The sequence below is a fragment of the Dendrobates tinctorius genome, unplaced genomic scaffold (genome assembly GCF_039654945.1).
Source record: "Dendrobates tinctorius isolate UK_male_01 unplaced genomic scaffold, ASM3965494v1 ptg000135l, whole genome shotgun sequence".
Taxonomy (NCBI): Eukaryota; Metazoa; Chordata; class Amphibia; order Anura; family Dendrobatidae; genus Dendrobates; species Dendrobates tinctorius.
In genome coordinates, this window is record NW_027361803.1 from 11,934,027 (window position 1) to 11,952,252 (window position 18,226).

The 18,226-nt window shown below is 48.8% G+C and overlaps 1 protein-coding gene across 2 annotated transcripts in view; it reads right to left on the bottom strand.

Annotated features, from left to right (window-relative positions):
• Positions 1 to 18,226, bottom strand: part of LOC141048392 (class I histocompatibility antigen, F10 alpha chain-like) — a 168,446-nt gene that overhangs the window by 89,905 nt on the left and 60,315 nt on the right. For both annotated transcript variants that reach the window (XM_073543912.1, XM_073543911.1), the window contains exon 2: positions 5,571 to 5,831. In XM_073543912.1, the coding sequence (XP_073400013.1) occupies positions 5,571 to 5,831 (261 nt within the window). The remainder of the gene's footprint in view (positions 1 to 5,570; positions 5,832 to 18,226) is intronic.

The window sequence follows — 18,226 nt, forward strand, 5'->3', positions numbered from 1 at the left end:
CTCTGCCCCAGTGTCTCTGAAGCCAAAGGTGACTTTATTGCCAACAGTGACAGATTGACAGTTGTCATTGGTCCTCACATCGGAGCCGGCCACAAAGAGGACAGCAGGTGGGGACCCAGATGGCTTTGAGGTTGTAGTTGGGCGTTTCTTCCTATCAGGGCAGACTGCACTAACATGTCCCACTTTGCGGCAGGAAAAGCATCGGCATGTATCACCTAGAGAATGTCTAGTCCCCGGAACCCCATAAGAGGTGGACTTGGACAGCCCTGGTGACCGGCTGGCAGAGGGAGAAGGGTCCCTGTTTGGCTTACCTCCCTTCCAGCTGAATTCCGATGGCTTCCGCGCCTCAGGCATCCTGTTAGCCATATAACAGTGAGCCTGATCCACAGTTTGTGGCTCTCGATCACACACAAATCGTCGTACAACTGTGGGGCACATATGAAGAAAGTGATTCTTGACCATAAGATCCGTTATGTCCTCAAAATTGTTATCCCCTGATCCATTGGTGGAACGTGGTCCTCAAGGTGCTCACAACATCCGCATAGCTGTTAGTTGATCCACATTGTAGGTTCTGGAACTTTCTCCAATATACTTCTGGGGTTAGGTTGTACTTCCTCATCATGGTCTCTTTTCTTGCCTCATAGTTCCCATCTAGCTCTGGTGGGAGGCCAGCAAAAACTTCCAGGGCTTTGCCTCACAACCATGGGGTTAGAAACTGCCCCCACTGCTCACGGGGTAGATGGTATTGCCTGCAGGTTTCCTCAAACCATCCGTATCATTCTCCATCACAGAGAAGTTTTCCAAACGTGGTCTCCTTGGATTTATGTCCTGGGAGGTGGTTAGCTGAGTACTGTTACCACTCTCTATTTGAGCCATCTGAAGCTTGAAAGCTCTCTCCTCCCGGCGTTCTGCAGTCTCTCTCTCAGACTGTTGGTTCTGTAGAATAAGCTGCAGGCGTAGAATGGGATCATGTGTTCCCAGCTGTTGTAAGTCCATTTGTAAAGAAGAGTCCTCAGGCTCTTCAGAACTGGCATTACTGGCACCTCCATTAGGTATCTCCAGTGCAAGAACGGGCATTGCAGGGCCACTCAGAGGTGGACTCTCTCTTTGGCCAGATGCTTCAGTATTTTGCTCTATGTTCTGCTCGACCAAGGCGAGCAACAGCAGTTCCTTGGATTTGTTGGCTGTCTCTCTTCCTCTCTGCTCACAGAGGTCGATCAGGGCCTCTTTGCTCTGCTTCTTGTACTGGGCTGCCATATCAACCTTTTGCAAAATAAAAGATAGAAAAGAAAAATGGGGAAGGGAAACTGTTTGCAAGCATATGTAAGGAGATAGCCCGGACCTCGGGTACCTGCATGCCGGGTCTGGAACTAGAAGGGCTGCATCCTCTGTTCCCTGTGGGAAGCGAGAGATGGGAAGTACAGCCTTACAAAGTCATCGAGCGAGTGTACGCTGACGGTCCGGTCTACAAGGTGTAGGTTGAGAATGGGGCGTCCGCCCCAGAGTGCTCCACAGGAATATGCTACGGCCATGCCGGTCCGAGGCCTGTCCTGTACCAGTGCCGCGTGATGGTGATGCTCCACCTCCTGAACCTGTCTTGCCTGCTGGTGAAATCAATGATGAATGGTGGATCGGCCCTGACACCGTGGGGGGCCCTCAGCCGGACAGAGATGGTAATCTTCTGGAGGTACCACTGCCGCCACGTGACGATGAGTCCAGACAAGTGCCTACTACAACTCCTGCAGCAAGTATTCCTCTGGAGGATAGTCAAGACATCCGGAGATCCCAGAGGTCTACAGCAGGGGTTCCACCAGCCCGATACATAGAACAGTGTTCTCTGTCTGTTTCTCCGCTTGTGTTTTCTCCCCTATAGGTGCTGTTCCGCATTGCAAGAGTCTCTATTCCACTGCAACCTTGATGCTGTGATGGTCGAGGACGACCATCTTTAAGTAGAAAGGCATGTAAGGGGGTGGCATTGGTATGGACAGTAGAGACAAGCTTCCCCTTTAAGAGACAGCACCCCCTTGGTTAGATCAGTGGGACGTTCTTCACTTTCCTGCTGTAAAGGCTGTTTTGGTTTCATCTGCCTGACTACTGAGGGGAGGGGCTGCTTTTCTGTGTGGAGAAGAGGAGATTTCTGCAGAAAGCAGACGGGCCTCCCTGAGCTGTGAGGAAAAAGAACGTTTAGACTGAGACTGTGACTTTGTAAACTATTCTGGGGATTAAAAGGTGGATCTCCTGCCTTGCTGCCAGAAGCCACGAAGAAAAGACAAGAAAGGAACAGGCTTGGAATCTTCACACAAGGACAAGACCATGTTGCACAGAGCTTCCAGGGAGGACGTCGCCTCATCTTGCAGAGAACTGCAGGGGGCCCCCAGGAAGGAACTTAGATACCAACTTTACCGTGAGTGTTAACCCCGTGTTCGCACATGTTTAGGGCTTAGTATAGGCTGCAATAGACAGTGCACGGTAGCCGTGCGGCTGGAGTGTAGCAGCGGCCAGTCAGGCTAGAGTTAGAGTAGCAGCATACTGTACTTTATTGTATTGTTTTGCCTTTTGCAAAATACACTGATCTGTAATAGTTGGTGCTCCGTGCCATTTGTGCGGCCCAGCTAGTGAATATCACTTTTGTAAATTGTTTTATGTCATTGCATAACCCTGGTTTACACTTTCCTAACACTGCATTCCTTGCCTGTAAATAAATTAACCCTTTGTTGTTTGCACCTCATCTTGTGTACTGTAGTCTCCCTGCATTGTGGTGGTCCCCCGGCCATCGCTTCATAAACAGTGTAGTGTGTATATTGTGTATACAGTGTAGTGTGTATATAGTGTATACAGTGTAGTGTGTATATAGTGTATACAGTGTAGTGTGTTGTGAATTCCCTTGTTCGGACTTCTGAGGCTGAGTTCCTTCTGGTGGTTACTAGAAGTAGTGGAGCTGGCCACTTTGATGGAAGTTTGCCACCTGACGACAATAATTGGGAATCTGGGATTACTGGCTGGGAGCATATAAGTGAGCAGGCTTCCCTTAGTGGTTGCTGATGATTGTCTCCTTGTGCATTTTGAGTTCTTCTGTCTCCTGCCTGATCTGCATGGTTCAGTTAAGTGATTCTTTTGCTAATCCTTTGCATCTAATCTGGTTGTGCTTTCTTTTGCTTTCTGCTTTTTTGCGAGGGTGCAGCGTACTCCCTGCTGATGGCAGCGCTGGACTCCGCTCCATATGTTACAGCTTGTGTCAGTCTGTTCAGTCCCCTGTTATATTAGTATCTTTTGCTTTGCCTCCAGTTCACACCAGAGTGTTGATCTAGCGGGAGAGAGGTCGTCTGGCCTCAGTGCTTTTGTACATCAGACGTGTTGGATTTTTTAGGGTTTTTGCGAGATTGTAGACAGTGTCTTTTCTGTCCTGTCCTATCTAGACAGTTTGGGCCCCATCATTTGTTCAGTCTGTTTTCTGCCTGTGTTTGTGTCTCATCTTGTCTCACCGACAATATATGCTTGGGGGTTATCTATTCCTTTGGAGATCTGCTCCAGGGCAGTTTAGATTTCACCTTTCTGGCTTTAGGCTTAGTTAGTTCTCTGGCTGTGCCGAGGCATCTAGGGCATCGTAGGAACGCTCCACGGCTACAGCTAGTTGTTTTGTTAGGATCAGGGGTCTGCAATCCTCTGAGTTACCAACCTCTCTGGTTTCCTGGTGGCTTAGCCTGTTCTGTTAGGTTGAACAATAAATAATGTTCAATAGTTGTCTGCCCCTGGTCCAATGGGTATTGATCAGTGGCCACTAAAAGAATCACACCACACACAGTCGGAAGTAATCTCTCTTTGATCAATCTATGGCATAGCTCCAAGAGCACAAGAGTGAGAGAGCGTTTTTTAATTCAAACATAGGTTTTTATGTCCCTTGTAAGGGGACTCGGTTAACTCTAAAATGGGAGTGTTCGGATGTATTCCATTGGTTAGTGGGTTGGGCGGTGACCTAGTCCAGGCGGATCCATGAGGTCATTAGGCTGGGTTGGTCCATGAGGTCATCACAGTGGGCGTCGTCGTGGGTGGATCCTTGGAGCAGATGGTGGTTTGGCCGAACTGGAAATTCCAGTTCCAATAGCACATGGCATGAGACAAGCAGGAGATGGCAGCCATCTTTAGTGTCACACTTTGATCTGAAAAAGCTCATGTAAGGTGAAATAATACACTTGAGATTAATTAAGTATTTTAACTTAAGGCTCGCCTCAACAGTTCCTGCCATCCTCCTCGGTGACCCGTTCATAACAGTAGTGTGTGTATACAGTGTAGTGTGTGTATATAGTGTATACAGTGTAGTGTGTGTGTATATAGTGTATACAGTGTAGTGTGTATATAGTGTATACAGTGTAGTGTGTATATAGTGTATACAGTGTAGTGTGTATATAGTGTATACAGTGTAGTGTGTATATAGTGTGTAGTGTGTGTATATAGTGTATACAGTGTAGTGTGTGTATATAGTGTATACATTGTAGTGTGTATATAGTGTATACATTGTAGTGTGTATATAGTGTATACAGTGTAGTGTGTATATAGTGTATACAGTGTAGTGTGTGTATATAGTGTATACAGTGTAGTGTGTATATAGTGTATACAGTGTAGTGTGTATATATAGTGTATACAGTGTGTGTGTATATAGTGTATACAGTGTAGTGTGTATATAGTGTATACAGTGTAGTGTGTATATAGTGTATACAGTGTAGTGTGTATATAGTGTATACAGTGTAGTGTGTATATAGTGTATACAGTGTAGTGTGTATATAGTGTATACAGTGTAGTGTGTATATAGTGTATACAGTGTAGTGTGTATATAGTGTATACAGTGTAGTGTGTGTATATAGTGTATACAGTGTAGTGTGTGTATACAGTGTAGTGTGTATATAGTGTATACATTGTAGTGTGTATATAGTGTATACAGTGTAGTGTGTATATAGTGTATACAGTGTAGTGTGTGTATATAGTGTATACAGTGTAGTGTGTATATAGTGTATACAGTGTAGTGTGTATATAGTGTATACAGTGTAGTGTGTATATAGTGTATACAGTGTAGTGTGTATATAGTGTATACAGTGTAGTGTGTATATATAGTGTATACAGTGTGTGTGTATATAGTGTATACAGTGTAGTGTGTATATAGTGTATACAGTGTAGTGTGTATATAGTGTATACAGTGTGTGTGTATATAGTGTATACAGTGTAGTGTGTGTATATAGTGTATACAGTGTAGTGTGTATATAGTGTATACAGTGTAGTGTGTATATAGTGTATACAGTGTAGTGTGTATATAGTGTATACAGTGTAGTGTGTATATAGTGTATACAGTGTAGTGTGTATACAGTGTAGTGTGTATATAGTGTATACAGTGTAGTGTGTGTATACAGTGTATACAGTGTAGTGTGTATATAGTGTATACAGTGTAGTGTGTATATAGTGTATACAGTGTAGTGTGTATATAGTGTATACAGTGTAGTGTGTATATAGTGTATACAGTGTAGTGTGTATATAGTGTATACAGTGTAGTGTGTATATAGTGTATACAGTATATTTCTCACCTCCTCTCTGGTTGAATCGCTCCATCAGTATCCTCACATTATATCTGAATGTCGCCTCATTCCCTTTAGCGTTCTGTGTATTTTCCTCCCAGTATCCTTCCTCCATTTTCTCCATCCACTGGACCTTGGGTCGGTATCTGCCGCTCTCTGAGTTATAATTTGCAATCTCTCGGTCATCCACATATCCGACTATGGAGAACTCTGGCAGTCCGGACCCCGGAGCTGAGACCCCCGTCAGGTAATACCGCAGAGAGTGACTGTCTGAGAGAGACACAGAGTGTTACATATCACACACACAGGGCTGTGCAGTCGGAGTCAGAGCCCATTTTGGTGGAGGTGGTGTTGGAGTTAGTGTCATGGAAATTGAGGAGTCGGAAGTTTGGCTTACTGACTCCACAGCGCTGGTATGAGGAAGTCAGAGTTGTGGAGTCGGAGTTGGAGTTGGTGTCATGGAAATTGAGGAGTCGGAGTTGGAGTTGGAATCGGAGGTTTGGCTTACCGACTCCACAGCCCTGCACATACAGGACACTGCACTCACAGGAGGAGACACATCACACATGTATGTACAGTGTGATACCTCAAAGTTGTCATGTGTGTGCCTTTATGATGCAGCAGAGTTGGCAGCTACCTCATTAGGTTTGTACAATGTTCACATTTTCCTTTGCAGATAATGTACATGAGGATTCAGTACATAGAAGTGGTTTATACAGGACACTTCTCTCTGTACAGGGTGTAATGTACGCTCCTCTCTGTACAGGGTGAAATGTGCGCTCCTCTCTGTACAGGGTGTAATGTACGCTGTCAGGAATATGCACACATACACAGCTCTGCTACCTTTCCTTGGTTTCTGAATGACATGCTGGCCCCCTTCCCCCTTACATTTGTGTTGCCCAGGCACCTAGCTGCAATCTTCTCTGCCTGCCTGTGATTCCAGCCCCCCTCCTTCTCTCCCTGCTAGCACTGTGTAATTCAATCTTCCTCTTTCTCACCCCTCCCTCGGGAATGTGTTGTGAGTAGTGTTGAGCATTCCGATACCACAAGTATCGGGTATCGGCCGATATTAGCTGTATCGGAATTCCGATACTTAGTTCCGATACTTTTTTCATATTGAATACCGGAATCGGAAGTTCCCATAATACTAGGAGCCCGCTCGATTTGATTCAGCCAATGGGGATCCTCAGAAGTGTGGGCATATCCTGTTAGGCATGTAGGCATGTTAACTACTGGCATGGCTGTGATTGGCTGCTGAAATGATGTCATGATGCACTATAAAAAGCGCTGCAGCCGCCATTTCTGGTCACTCTGCTGTGAATTCAGTTAGGGACAGGCTGCTGTTGAAGACTGTGAGGGACAGTTAGAAATAGCGATTCCACAAAACATATAGTGCTTAACCCAGGCTACATAAACCACCACTGTAGCTTGCTTTTCCCTAGCAGCGCTGTTTTCACAGCTGTCTGCAAGGGCTGTGTGAGTGCAGACCCACGCTGTGTAGTGTGTCCTGCAGGCACGTCTGCTTGTAGGCCGGCCAGCGTGTGTCTCTGCCTCATACACATTTTTCTTTTATTGCTGCTTTTTTTTTCTCCTGTATAGTGTGCTTCCATACGTATCCGTATACGTTGGTTGCAAACACTAAAGGAGTGGACAGCGGAGCCTTTCAGCAGCCTTTCAGTGCTATAGCCCATTTCTCTGCACTGTTTTTGGCTGTCTGATAGGTCTCTCTGTGTGTGAGTGCAGCTCACGTTGCAGTGTGTTGTACAGCCACCACTAGCTGTAGTCCGCTCAGTGTGCGTCACTGCCTCATACATAGTCCTTTTTTTGCAGCAAATTTAGCCAGATTTTTGCTCCTATATTAGTGTGCTTCCAACCGCATCCATTGTCATTGGTTGGTTGCAAACGCTATATAGGATTAGATAGAGGAGCCTATTTGCTGGCTTGTGCCCTTCAGGGCCAGCCAGGCTAGTATCACCCTATTTTTTGGAGCCTCATCAATTGCATTGTAGGTTAGCTTCCTGCATTGTAATCGCTCCAAAAAGTTTGTGATACTATAGCTTTCAAACTTTGGTCACATCCTTTCCTTTCCCCCCACCCAAAAAAAAAAAAGGAAATAAAGTTCACCAAACACTCCACTTTACAGTTGTCTAGGCCACATTAGATCATATTAAAGTGTAGTACACACACTCTTAGCCAAATTAGTGTTTCTTATACTGGTTAGCAGGTGTTCAGGAATAAGAACACTAAGCCACCCCTTTTTTGCTTTTCTGCCTATCTTTATCAGTCTACCAAGATGAAGAAGGCAGGGAGTAAGGCACGTGGTCGTGGCCGTGGAGTTTCAGCAGGGAGAGGATGGGGGATTCAGCAGGGAGAGGACGTGGGGATTCGGTATCTGCTGCGGCCACCAGTGACCCGGCATCCCCCACTTTTACCAGGCAACAGTCCTTCATGCGCAGCTTTGTAGGACCTCGCCGTACCCCACTTCTGCGTGACGAACAAATTGAAGCCGTTGTCGGATGGATGGCAGCTAACGCATCCACTTCAATGACTTCCGCATCCTCCCAAGGCCAGAGCACTGAAGAGCAACCATCTGTCTCTTCACCACCTGCCAAATTGCCCAGGCAGTCTGAGAGCCCTGGACAGGAGCCATCTCAATCTTTACTTCTGTTCTCAGAATCTGTTGGCTTGGAAAGAGGTGGCCAGCCAAGCAGCATTCTAGAGCGTGAAGAAGAGGGAGTATGCAGTGATGCGCAACTGCTTTGTCCCTCTGAATCTGAAGAGGCGGGTGGGCCAGTGCCTATGGTCAGCACACCTCAGTATGCATCAGATGATGATGAGACTCAGTTGCCAATTTCTGGTGCGTACGGTGCTGGCGAGACAACCCAGGACCAGCCGGTGCTTGAAGAGGGGAGTGGAGATGATGAGGTCCTTGACCCATCATGGGGTCAGCCTCAGGAAGGTGGTGGGAGCAGCTCTGAGGAAGAGATTCCCCGAACGGCCAAAAGAGGAGGGAGAGGGCGGGGGCAGACTTGGTTGCCTGTAGCCTCCACTTTGGCACCCGTGAGGAGCAATCCTCTTCCAAAACACAAAACGGGCGCTCCCAGGACTTGCAGTGCGTGGTCTTTTTTTGACACAGTTGCAGATGACATTTGCTTTGTCAAATGCAAGCTGTGTCATCAGAAAGTGAAACGAGACAAAAATGTGACCAACCTCAATACCACAAATATGTGGAAACATGTGCGTACCAAGCACGAGGTTGAGTTACACAGACACACTGAAGATGTAGGCCAACCTTCAGCAGCACCTACCACCTCTTCAGCTCGTGTTGGGGCCTCTTCCTCCAGCTCACACACAGCTGGTTCGGCTTCCTCACTGGAACGCCATGGAAGAACCACTGCCACTGTTGTCCAGAGACCCAGTGAAATTCCACCCACTGAACCACGTTCGCAGTCATCAGCACCCTCCCAGGCCACTCACCAGCAATCGGTAGCACAGGCATGGGAGAAAAAGAGGCCATACTCGGCAAACCATCCCCGAGCACTGGCTCTGAATGCCGGCATTGACAAACTACTGGCCCTTGAGATGCTGTCATTCAGGCTGGTGGAGACTGACACATTCCGGAACTTTATGTCATTGGCAGTTCCACAATACAATGTGCCCAGCCGCTTTTATTTCAGCAGGCAAGCTGTCCCTGCCCTGCAAAAGCATGTGGAGGGAAAAATTAAAAATGCGCTACTAAATGCCGTCAGTAGCAAGGTCCACCTGACCACCGATGCGTGGACCAGTAGCCATGGACAGGGACGATACCTTTCCCTCACTGCCCATTGGGTCAATGTTGTGGAGCCGGGTACAGATCTGGAGAGTGGCTCTGTACGTATTCTGCCAACTCCAAGGATTGCAGGAATGCAGTCTGTACATATTGAGTTCTCCTCCTACTCTAGTTCCTCGGAATCAGCACTGCGTGAGCCTGTTAGGCCAGATATGAGCACAGGTGTGGCCAAACGTCAACAGGCCATCCTTAAATTAATTTCTTTGGGGAATCGGAGCCACACAGCACAGGAGCTCTGGAATGCCATCAAGCAGGAGAGCGATGTGTGGTTTGTGCCAGCGAATCTCCAGCCAGGTTTGGTAGTGAGTGACAATGGCCGAAATCTAGTGGAAGCTCTGGGCCTAGGCAACCTCACTCACATACCATGTCTGACACACGTGCTCAATTTGGTCGTGCAGAGCTTTCTGAGGGACTATCCGGATCTTGATGCACTGCTGCACAAGGTTCGCCTAGAGTGTGCTCACTTGCGGCGTTCCAGCATGGCAAGATCGCGCATTGCATCTCTGCAACGCCGATTCCGCCTGCCAGAACATCGCATCATATGTGACCTCCCCACCAGGTGGAATTCAACGTTACATATGTTGGAACGGTTGTGTGAGCAGCAGGCAGCAGTAATGGAGTACCAGCTGCATCAGGCGCAAACAATTCGCACTGTGCGCCGGACACACTTCACCACCACTGAGTGGGCCACTATGAGGGACATCTGCCAAGTTTTGCGTGCCTTCGATGACTCCACGCGGATGGCCAGTGCAGATGATGCACTAATCAGCATGACTGTCCCCCTCATCTGTCTGCTTCAAAAAACCTTACAAGCACTAAGTGAGGAGGTTTTTGAAGAGGTCGAGGATGAGCAGTCAGAAATGCCATCTGCTTCTGGCAAGTCTGCACAACGTGCTTCCACACAAAGGCCCAGGCAGGGGACACTTAGTGAGGAGGATGACGAGGAGTCAATGGAGGAGGAGGAACACATCTCTCCAGAGGAGGGAGGTACACAAGGCTCAAGTAGTCAGTGTGTACAGCGAGGGTGGGGTGATGCTGAGCAGGCAGAGATGCTGCCTCAAGCTAGGGACAGCGTTTCCGGTCCAGTTGGCAGTCTGCAGCACATGGTTGATTTCATGCTGCAGTGCTTGTTAAATGACCGCCGCATCGCCAACATTCTCCACACGGCTGATTATTGGGTGTACACCCTCCTAGATCCTCGCTACCGGGACAACTTACAAAGCCTCATACCACAGTTGAACCGGGAGCGAAAAAATGCGGGAGTACCAAGAAACACTTGTGCAGGCCATCATGTTCTCCATTCCCCCCACAAGTGTTGCTGGTAGTGCTTTTCAAAGCAGCCATGTGGGTAGAGGCAGTGGAGGAAGCTCTGCACAAAGAGGTAGCAGAGGCAGTGCCGCAGGACAAGGCAAGGCCAGTATGGCCCAAATGTGGAAAAGTTTTGTGGGACAGCCACAAACGGCTACACCATCACAGATGGCTCCAGTCAGCAGGAGGCAACGTTTCCGTCAGATGGTGACAGACTACTTGTCGTGCCCTGTTAGTGTTCTCCCAGACGGCTCTTCCCCGTTCAAGTATTGGGTCTCTAAGCTGGATACATGGCCAGAGCTTAGCCAGTATGCATTGGAGGTGCTGGCTTGCCCTGCTGCCAGTGTATTATCGGAACGTGTCTTTAGTGCTGCAGGTGGTGTGGTAACAGACCGTCGCACGCGACTATCCGCCGATAATGTTGACCGGCTTACTTTTGTGAAAATGAACAAGGCCTGGATCTCACCTGAATTTGCCAGTCCTCTTCCAGAATAAATAATTGGCTGGCAACAGGATCCAGGTCTCCTGTTGTGTTCATGTTTCTATGACCTGAACTTTATTTCCTGGGCTACAGCAACGCCCGTTGTTGCTCAGAAGTGCTGTCCGCACAGACAAAACACTCGCTCATGTGTAAGTGGGGTTCGGTAACGTCAGCTGATCACCTGCTGTGTGTACGGCAAACTCTCCTGCTGCCTACAACTTCTGACTACCTCTGATTTAATATGTTCTCTGATTTGCCCTCTGTCTCCACTCTGTTTTGAGTATTTCCTCCGGCCTACAACACCGCCTGTTTCTGCTCTCAAGTGCCGTCTGCACAATCCACACTTGTTCCTGTGGTACCTGGGTCCTGTAACATCTGCTCATCTCCAGAGTTGAGCACGGCAATGTCTCCTGCTTTGTCTACATTCCCACTACTTGTAGTGGAAATGTGGACAGAGCAGGAGACATTGCCTGACTCACCTCTAGGGAGAAGCTGCTGTTACAGAACCCCAGTAACACAGGAACAAGTGTGGGTTGTGCAGACGGCATTTCAGAGCAGCAAATGGCGTGGTTGGAAGCCAGCGGAAATACTCGAAACAGAGTGAAGACAGAGGCCTAATTGGAGTACGTTGACAGTTAGTAGTAGTCTAGAAACAATCGCAAACTGCCACCAAGTAGGCCTCGGCCTACTACCTGATTTTCCCTGGGCTCCGACACCGCCAGTTGGTGCTCAGAAGTGCTGTCCGCACAGACAAAACACTCGCTCATGTGTAAGTGGGGTTCGGTAATGTCAGCTGATCCCCTGCTGTGTGTATGGCAAAGTGTCCTGCTCCCTCCACAGTCAAACAACCTCAGATTTACACCTGGCTCCAAGTAGGCCTCGGCCTACTACCTCATTTTCCCTGGGCTCCGACAACGCCAGTTGGTGCTCGGAAGTGCTGTCCGCACAGACAAAACACTCGCTCATGTGTAAGTGGGGTTCGGTAACGTCAGCTGATCCCCTGCTGTGTGTACGGCAAACTCTCCTGCTGCCTACAACTTCTGACTACCTCTGATTTAATATGTTCTCTGATTTGCCCTCTGTCTCCACTCTGTTTTGAGTATTTCCTCCGGCCCACAACACCGCCTGTTTCTGCTCTCAAGTGCTGTCTGCACAATCCACACTTGATCCTGTGGTACCTGGGTCCTGTAACATCTGCTCATCTCCAGAGTTGAGCACGGCAATGTCTCCTGCTTTGTCTACATTCCCACTACTTGTAGTGGAAATGTGGACAGAGCAGGAGACATTGCCTGACTCACCTCTAGGGAGAAGCTGCTGTTACAGAACCCCAGTAACACAGGAACAAGTGTGGGTTGTGCAGGCGGCATTTCAGAGCAGCAACTGGCGTGGTTGGAAGCCAGCGGAAATACTCGAAACAGAGTGAAGACAGAGGCCTAATTGGAGTACGTTGACAGTTAGTAGTAGACTAGAAACAATCGCAAACTGCCACCAAGTAGGCCTCGGCCTACTACCTGATTTTCCCTGGGCTCCGACACCGCCAGTTGGTGCTCAGAAGTGCTGTCCGCACAGACAAAACACTCGTTCATGTGTAAGTGGGGTTCGGTAATGTCAGCTGATCCCCTGCTGTGTGTATGGCAAAGTGTCCTGCTCCCTCCACAGTCAAACAACCTCAGATTTATACCTGGCTCCAAGTAGGCCTCAGCCTACTACCTGATTTTCCCTGGGCTCCGACACCGCCAGTTGGTGCTCGGAAGTGCTGTCCACACAGAAAAACACTCGTTCATATGAAAGTGGGGTTCGGTAACGTCAGCTGATCCCCTGCTGTGTGGCGGGTAAACTGCTGCTGCCTCCAAATTTTAGCTACTTCAGATTTAAACATTCTCTGATTTGGCCTCTGTCTCCACTCTGTCTCTAGTATTTCCCCTGACCTCCAACACCGCCAGTTCCTGCTCACAGTTGCCGTCCACGCATTCCACACGTGTTCCTGTGTTACTGGGGTTCTGTAACGTCAGATCCCCCAATATGTGTCCGCCACTGTCTCCTGCGCTGTCCACCTTCCCACTGCAAGCGGTGGGAATGTGGACAGAGCAGGAGACAGTGGCAGACACACATCAGGGGATCTGCTGACATTACAGAATCCCAGTAACACAGCAACACGTGTGGATTGGGCAGACGGCTACTGTACGCATAAACTGGCGGTGTTGGTAGTCACGTGAAATCCTGGAAACAGAGTGGAGACAGATGCCTAATTGGAGCACGTTGACAGTCTGTTGTAGCCTACAAACACTGTAAAACTGCCACCAAGTAGGCCTCGGCCTGCACCCTGGTTCTCCCTGGGCTCCAACAACGCTAGTTGGTGCTCAGAAGTGCTGTCCACACAGAAAAACACACTCGTTCATGTGAAAGTGGGGGTCAGTAACGTCAGCTGATCCCCCGCTGTGTGGAGGGCAAAGTGTCCTGCTCCCTCCAAAGTCAAAATACCTCAGATTTACACCTGGCTCCTAGTAGGCCTCGGCCTGCACCATGATTGTCCCTGGGTTCCAACAACGCTAGTTGGTGCTCGGAAGTGCTGTCCACACAGAAAAACACACTCGTTCATGTGAAAGTGGGGTTCAGTAACGTCAGCTGATCCCCTGCTGTGTGGAGGGCAAACTGCTGCTGCCTCCAAATTGTAATTACTTCAGATTTAAACATTCTCTGATTTGGCCTCTGTCTCCACTCTGTCTCTAGTATTTCCCCTGACCTCCAACACCGCCAGTTCCTGCTCACAGTTGCCGTCCACGCATTCCACACGTGTTCCTGTGTTACTGGGGTTCTGTAACGTCAGCAGATCCCTCAATATGTGTCCGCCACTGTCTCCTGCGCTGTCCACCTTCCCACTGCAAGCGGTGGGAATGTGGACAGAGCAGGAGACAGTGGCAGACACACATCAGGGGATCTGCTGACATTACAGAATCCCAGTAACACAGCAACACGTGTGGATTGGGCAGACGGCTACTGTACGCATAAACTGGCGGTGTTGTTGGTCACGTGAAATCCTGGAAACAGAGTGGAGACAGATGCCTAATTGGAGCACGTTGACAGTCTGTTGTAGCCTACAAACAATCTAAAACTACCACCAAGTAGGCCTCGGCCTACACCATGATTGTCCCTGGGCTCCAACAACGCCAGTTGGTGCTCGGCAGTGTCTTTGGCACGGGGACTCCCTGTTGCCCAGCCTGGTTCCAGCACGCCTGCTGTTTCCGGGTAGTGTCAAGGTCACTATGCCACCAATCCGTTGTCCTGTCGTCTTGCGGCCGGGTTAGCCGACTCTACGGTGCCTGCAGTTTAGGTGACTCCTATGTGGGCTGCGGGAACTGGCACTGAAGGCTGGATCCGTAGTGCCAATGGGACATGGACCCCCTGTAGGACTGTGGGTTTCGGTAACTGCGGCCGGCTTGCGGCCTGGCTACTTTGCTTTCAATGGGTACCTTCTGCTACCCACCCGGGTTCCAGCACTGTCTGCTGGTTCTCGCCAGAGCCTTCGGCCTAGGTGCCTCCATCTCGGTATCCGAGGTCCAGCACCGTCAGCTGGTCCTTGGTAGTGCTTTTTAGCACAGGTACCTTCTGCTTAGTAACCGTGGTCCAGCACCGTCAGTTGGTCCTTGGTAGTGCTTTCTAGCACAGGTACCTCCTGCCTAGTAACCATGGTCCAGCACCGTCAGCTGTTCCTCGGTAGTGCCATTGGCTCTTGTAGCTTTTGCTACCCATCTGGGTTCCAGCACCGTCAGCTGGTTCTCGGCAGTGTCTTTGGCACGGGGACTCCCTGTTGCCCAGCCTGGTTCCAGCACGCCTGCTGTTTCCGGGTAGTGTCAAGGTCACTATGCCACCAATCCGTTGTCCTGTCGTTTTGCGGCCGGGTTAGCCGACTCTACGGTGCCTGCAGTTTAGGTGACTCTTATGTGGGCTGCGGGAACTGGCACTGAAGACTGGATCCGCAGTGCCAATGGGACATGGACCCCCTGTAGGACTGTGGGTTTCGGTAACTGCGGCCGGCTTGTGGCCTGGCTACTTTGCTTTCAATGGGTACCTTCTGCTACCCACCCGGGTTCCAGCACTGTCTGCTGGTTCTCGCCAGAGCCTTTGGCCTAGGTGCCTCCATCTCGGTATCCGAGGTCCAGCACCGTCAGCTGGTCCTTGGTAGTGCTTTCTAGCACAGGTACCTCCTGCCTAGTAACCGTGGTCCAGCACCGTCAGCTGTTCCTCGGTAGTGCCATTGGCTCTTGTAGCTTTTGCTACCCATCTGGGTTCCAGCACCGTCAGCTGGTTCTCGGCAGTGTCTTTGGCACGGGGACTCCCTGTTGCCCAGCCTGGTTCCAGCACGCCTGCTGTTTCCGGGTAGTGTCAAGGTCACTATGCCACCAATCCGTTGTCCTGTCGTCTTGCGGCCGGGTTAGCCGACTCTACGGTGCCTGCAGTTTAGGTGACTCCTATGTGGGCTGCGGGAACTGGCACTGAAGGCTGGATCCGTAGTGCCAATGGGACATGGACCCCCTGTAGGACTGTGGGTTTCGGTAACTGCGGCCGGCTTGCGGCCTGGCTACTTTGCTTTCAATGGGTACCTTCTGCTACCCACCCGGGTTCCAGCACTGTCTGCTGGTTCTCACCAGAGCCTTTGGCCTAGGTGCCTCCATCTCGGTATCCGAGGTCCAGCACCGTCAGCTGGTCCTTGGTAGTGCTTTCTAGCACAGGTACCTCCTGCCTAGTAACCGTGGTCCAGCACCGTCAGCTGTTCCTCGGTAGTGCCATTGGCTCTTGTAGCTTTTGCTACCCATCTGGGTTCCAGCACCGTCAGCTGGTTCTCGGCAGTGTCTTTGGCACGGGGACTCCCTGTTGCCCAGCCTGGTTCCAGCACGCCTGCTGTTTCCGGGTAGTGTCAAGGTCACTATGCCACCAATCCGTTGGCACTGAAGGCTGGATCCGTAGTGCCAATGGGACATGGACCCCCTGTAGGACTGTGGGTTTTGGTAACTGCGGCCGGCTTGCGGCCTGGCTACTTTGCTTTCAATGGGTACCTTCTGCTACCCACCCGGGTTCCAGCACCGTCAGTTGGTCCTCGGTAGTGCCATTGGCTCTTGTTCCTTCTGCTACCCATCCGGGTGCCAGCACTGTCTGCTGGTTCTCGCCAGTTTCTCAGCCTTCTTGTACCTTCTGCTACATTTCCAAGATCAAGCTTTTTGAAATTGTCTTTGGTAGTCCTTATTGATCTCCATGACGATGACCCTGATGATGACAACCCTGAAGACCACACCAAAGAAGACCAGAAATATGACCCTAAATAATAAGACCAAGAGGACAAAGAACATGAAGACAACCACCAAGATACAGAACAAAAGACAGAAGAACAAGAAGCAGAAGAAGCAAAAGCAGAAGAACAGAAAGCAGAACATTAAGCATAAGACAAAAAATCAGCATAGAAGAAATCAAAATTATAAGCAGAAGAAGACTAAGCAGTAAATGGGGGTGAGTCCGTTCCTCCTCGTGGTGCCCCTGGAAAATGCCTGCTGCTGCAGGCCAAACTGAACGCGGACAAATCCTGTTGTAAATCTTTTGTGACAGGCAGAACGTAAGGTGTAATCTTAGAACTTTTATAGATAAGTACTACAGGAATGCCTGTCACCATAAGAAAATGAAGAAAAAGAAGAATAGGAAGAAGATGAAGAAATAGCATATGAAAATTAATAATAGCTGAATAAGAAGAATATGAAGAATGGAAAAAAAAAATTAATGGGAAGAAGGTGAAGAAGAAGATGAATAAGGTGAAGAAAAAGTTGATGAAAAAAATGCTACTGCTGCGGATCATGAAGGAGAAAGTGTGGGAGAAGTACAAAAGAAGGTGAAGAGCATGGAAGTTGCGAAACATACATATCTGACTAAATATAAAAAAGTTAACATAGTCAATATCTTTTTAACTCCGAACGTCTTGAAAAAAAAAATTGGAATTAATGCTATGCCATGTGATTTGAATAAACCACTATGCTTTTAATGTCTCCTCCACCTCCCACAATACATTCTACATGATTCTTATTTGTTTTCAATTATGTAGAATTAGCCAACGAGGAAATAAAGGCCTTTTTTTTAATTCAGATACCGGAAGTCCCATTGACTTAAATGGGACTTCCGGTATCGGAATCGGCGATACCCGATATTTTTTTCGTATCGGGCGATACCATCCGATACGATATTTTTGGGTATCGAACGGTATCGCTCAACACTAGTTGTGAGCAGCTCAGTCCGCCGTATGCAAAAGCACATGGCACCATTGTGTATGTCAGATCAAATATAATAACACAGAATATTCATAGAAACAGGAAGCTCATATTTCTGGAAACTGCAGGTTTAGAGCTACCCACAGGTGGATTTTGAAGCATTGGTGCCTGTCAGGAGGTGAGAAGAGGGTTCCTGCTTCCCCCTAGCCGGCAGATAGTTCATGTTTGGTAGCAATAGGAAATAATTTCATAATAAGAAAGATGATAGCCCTGCCGCCACCCTATGACCCTCGTGGCCAGAGTTATGACACATATGAGTTTTTAGAATCTTTCGAAACAGGGAGTACATTCTATAGCTCCGCCCACCCAGTGAGGTCATGGGACAGTGGGTATAAGATTATGAAGCCCATTTAGGAAGTGGTCTTTCTGCCAGGGGAACCAGCTAGTGGAGGCTGTTCATTTCGACCTGAGGATTTGGGAAGGTTCTCCTCCCCCAAACCACATGGCGTACCATGGACTGAGATATGTAAGTTCTTTCATCTTTAATTCATTGTTATTTTGTAATTGCTTGTATATAATGTATCTGTCTCATTTGTAACGTCTTTTATATTTTTGTATACACTGCCTATCCTTTTTGGAGTAAAACTAAAAAAGTTTACTAGCTTTGTTTTCCTTGCTCTAAGGCTATGTGCCCACGTTGCAGAAATGCTGCGGAAATTTCCGCAACATTTCCGCAACTCTCTCCGCAAGTAAAACGCATGCGTTTTCCCGCGAAAAACAAGCGTTTTGCAAGCGTTTT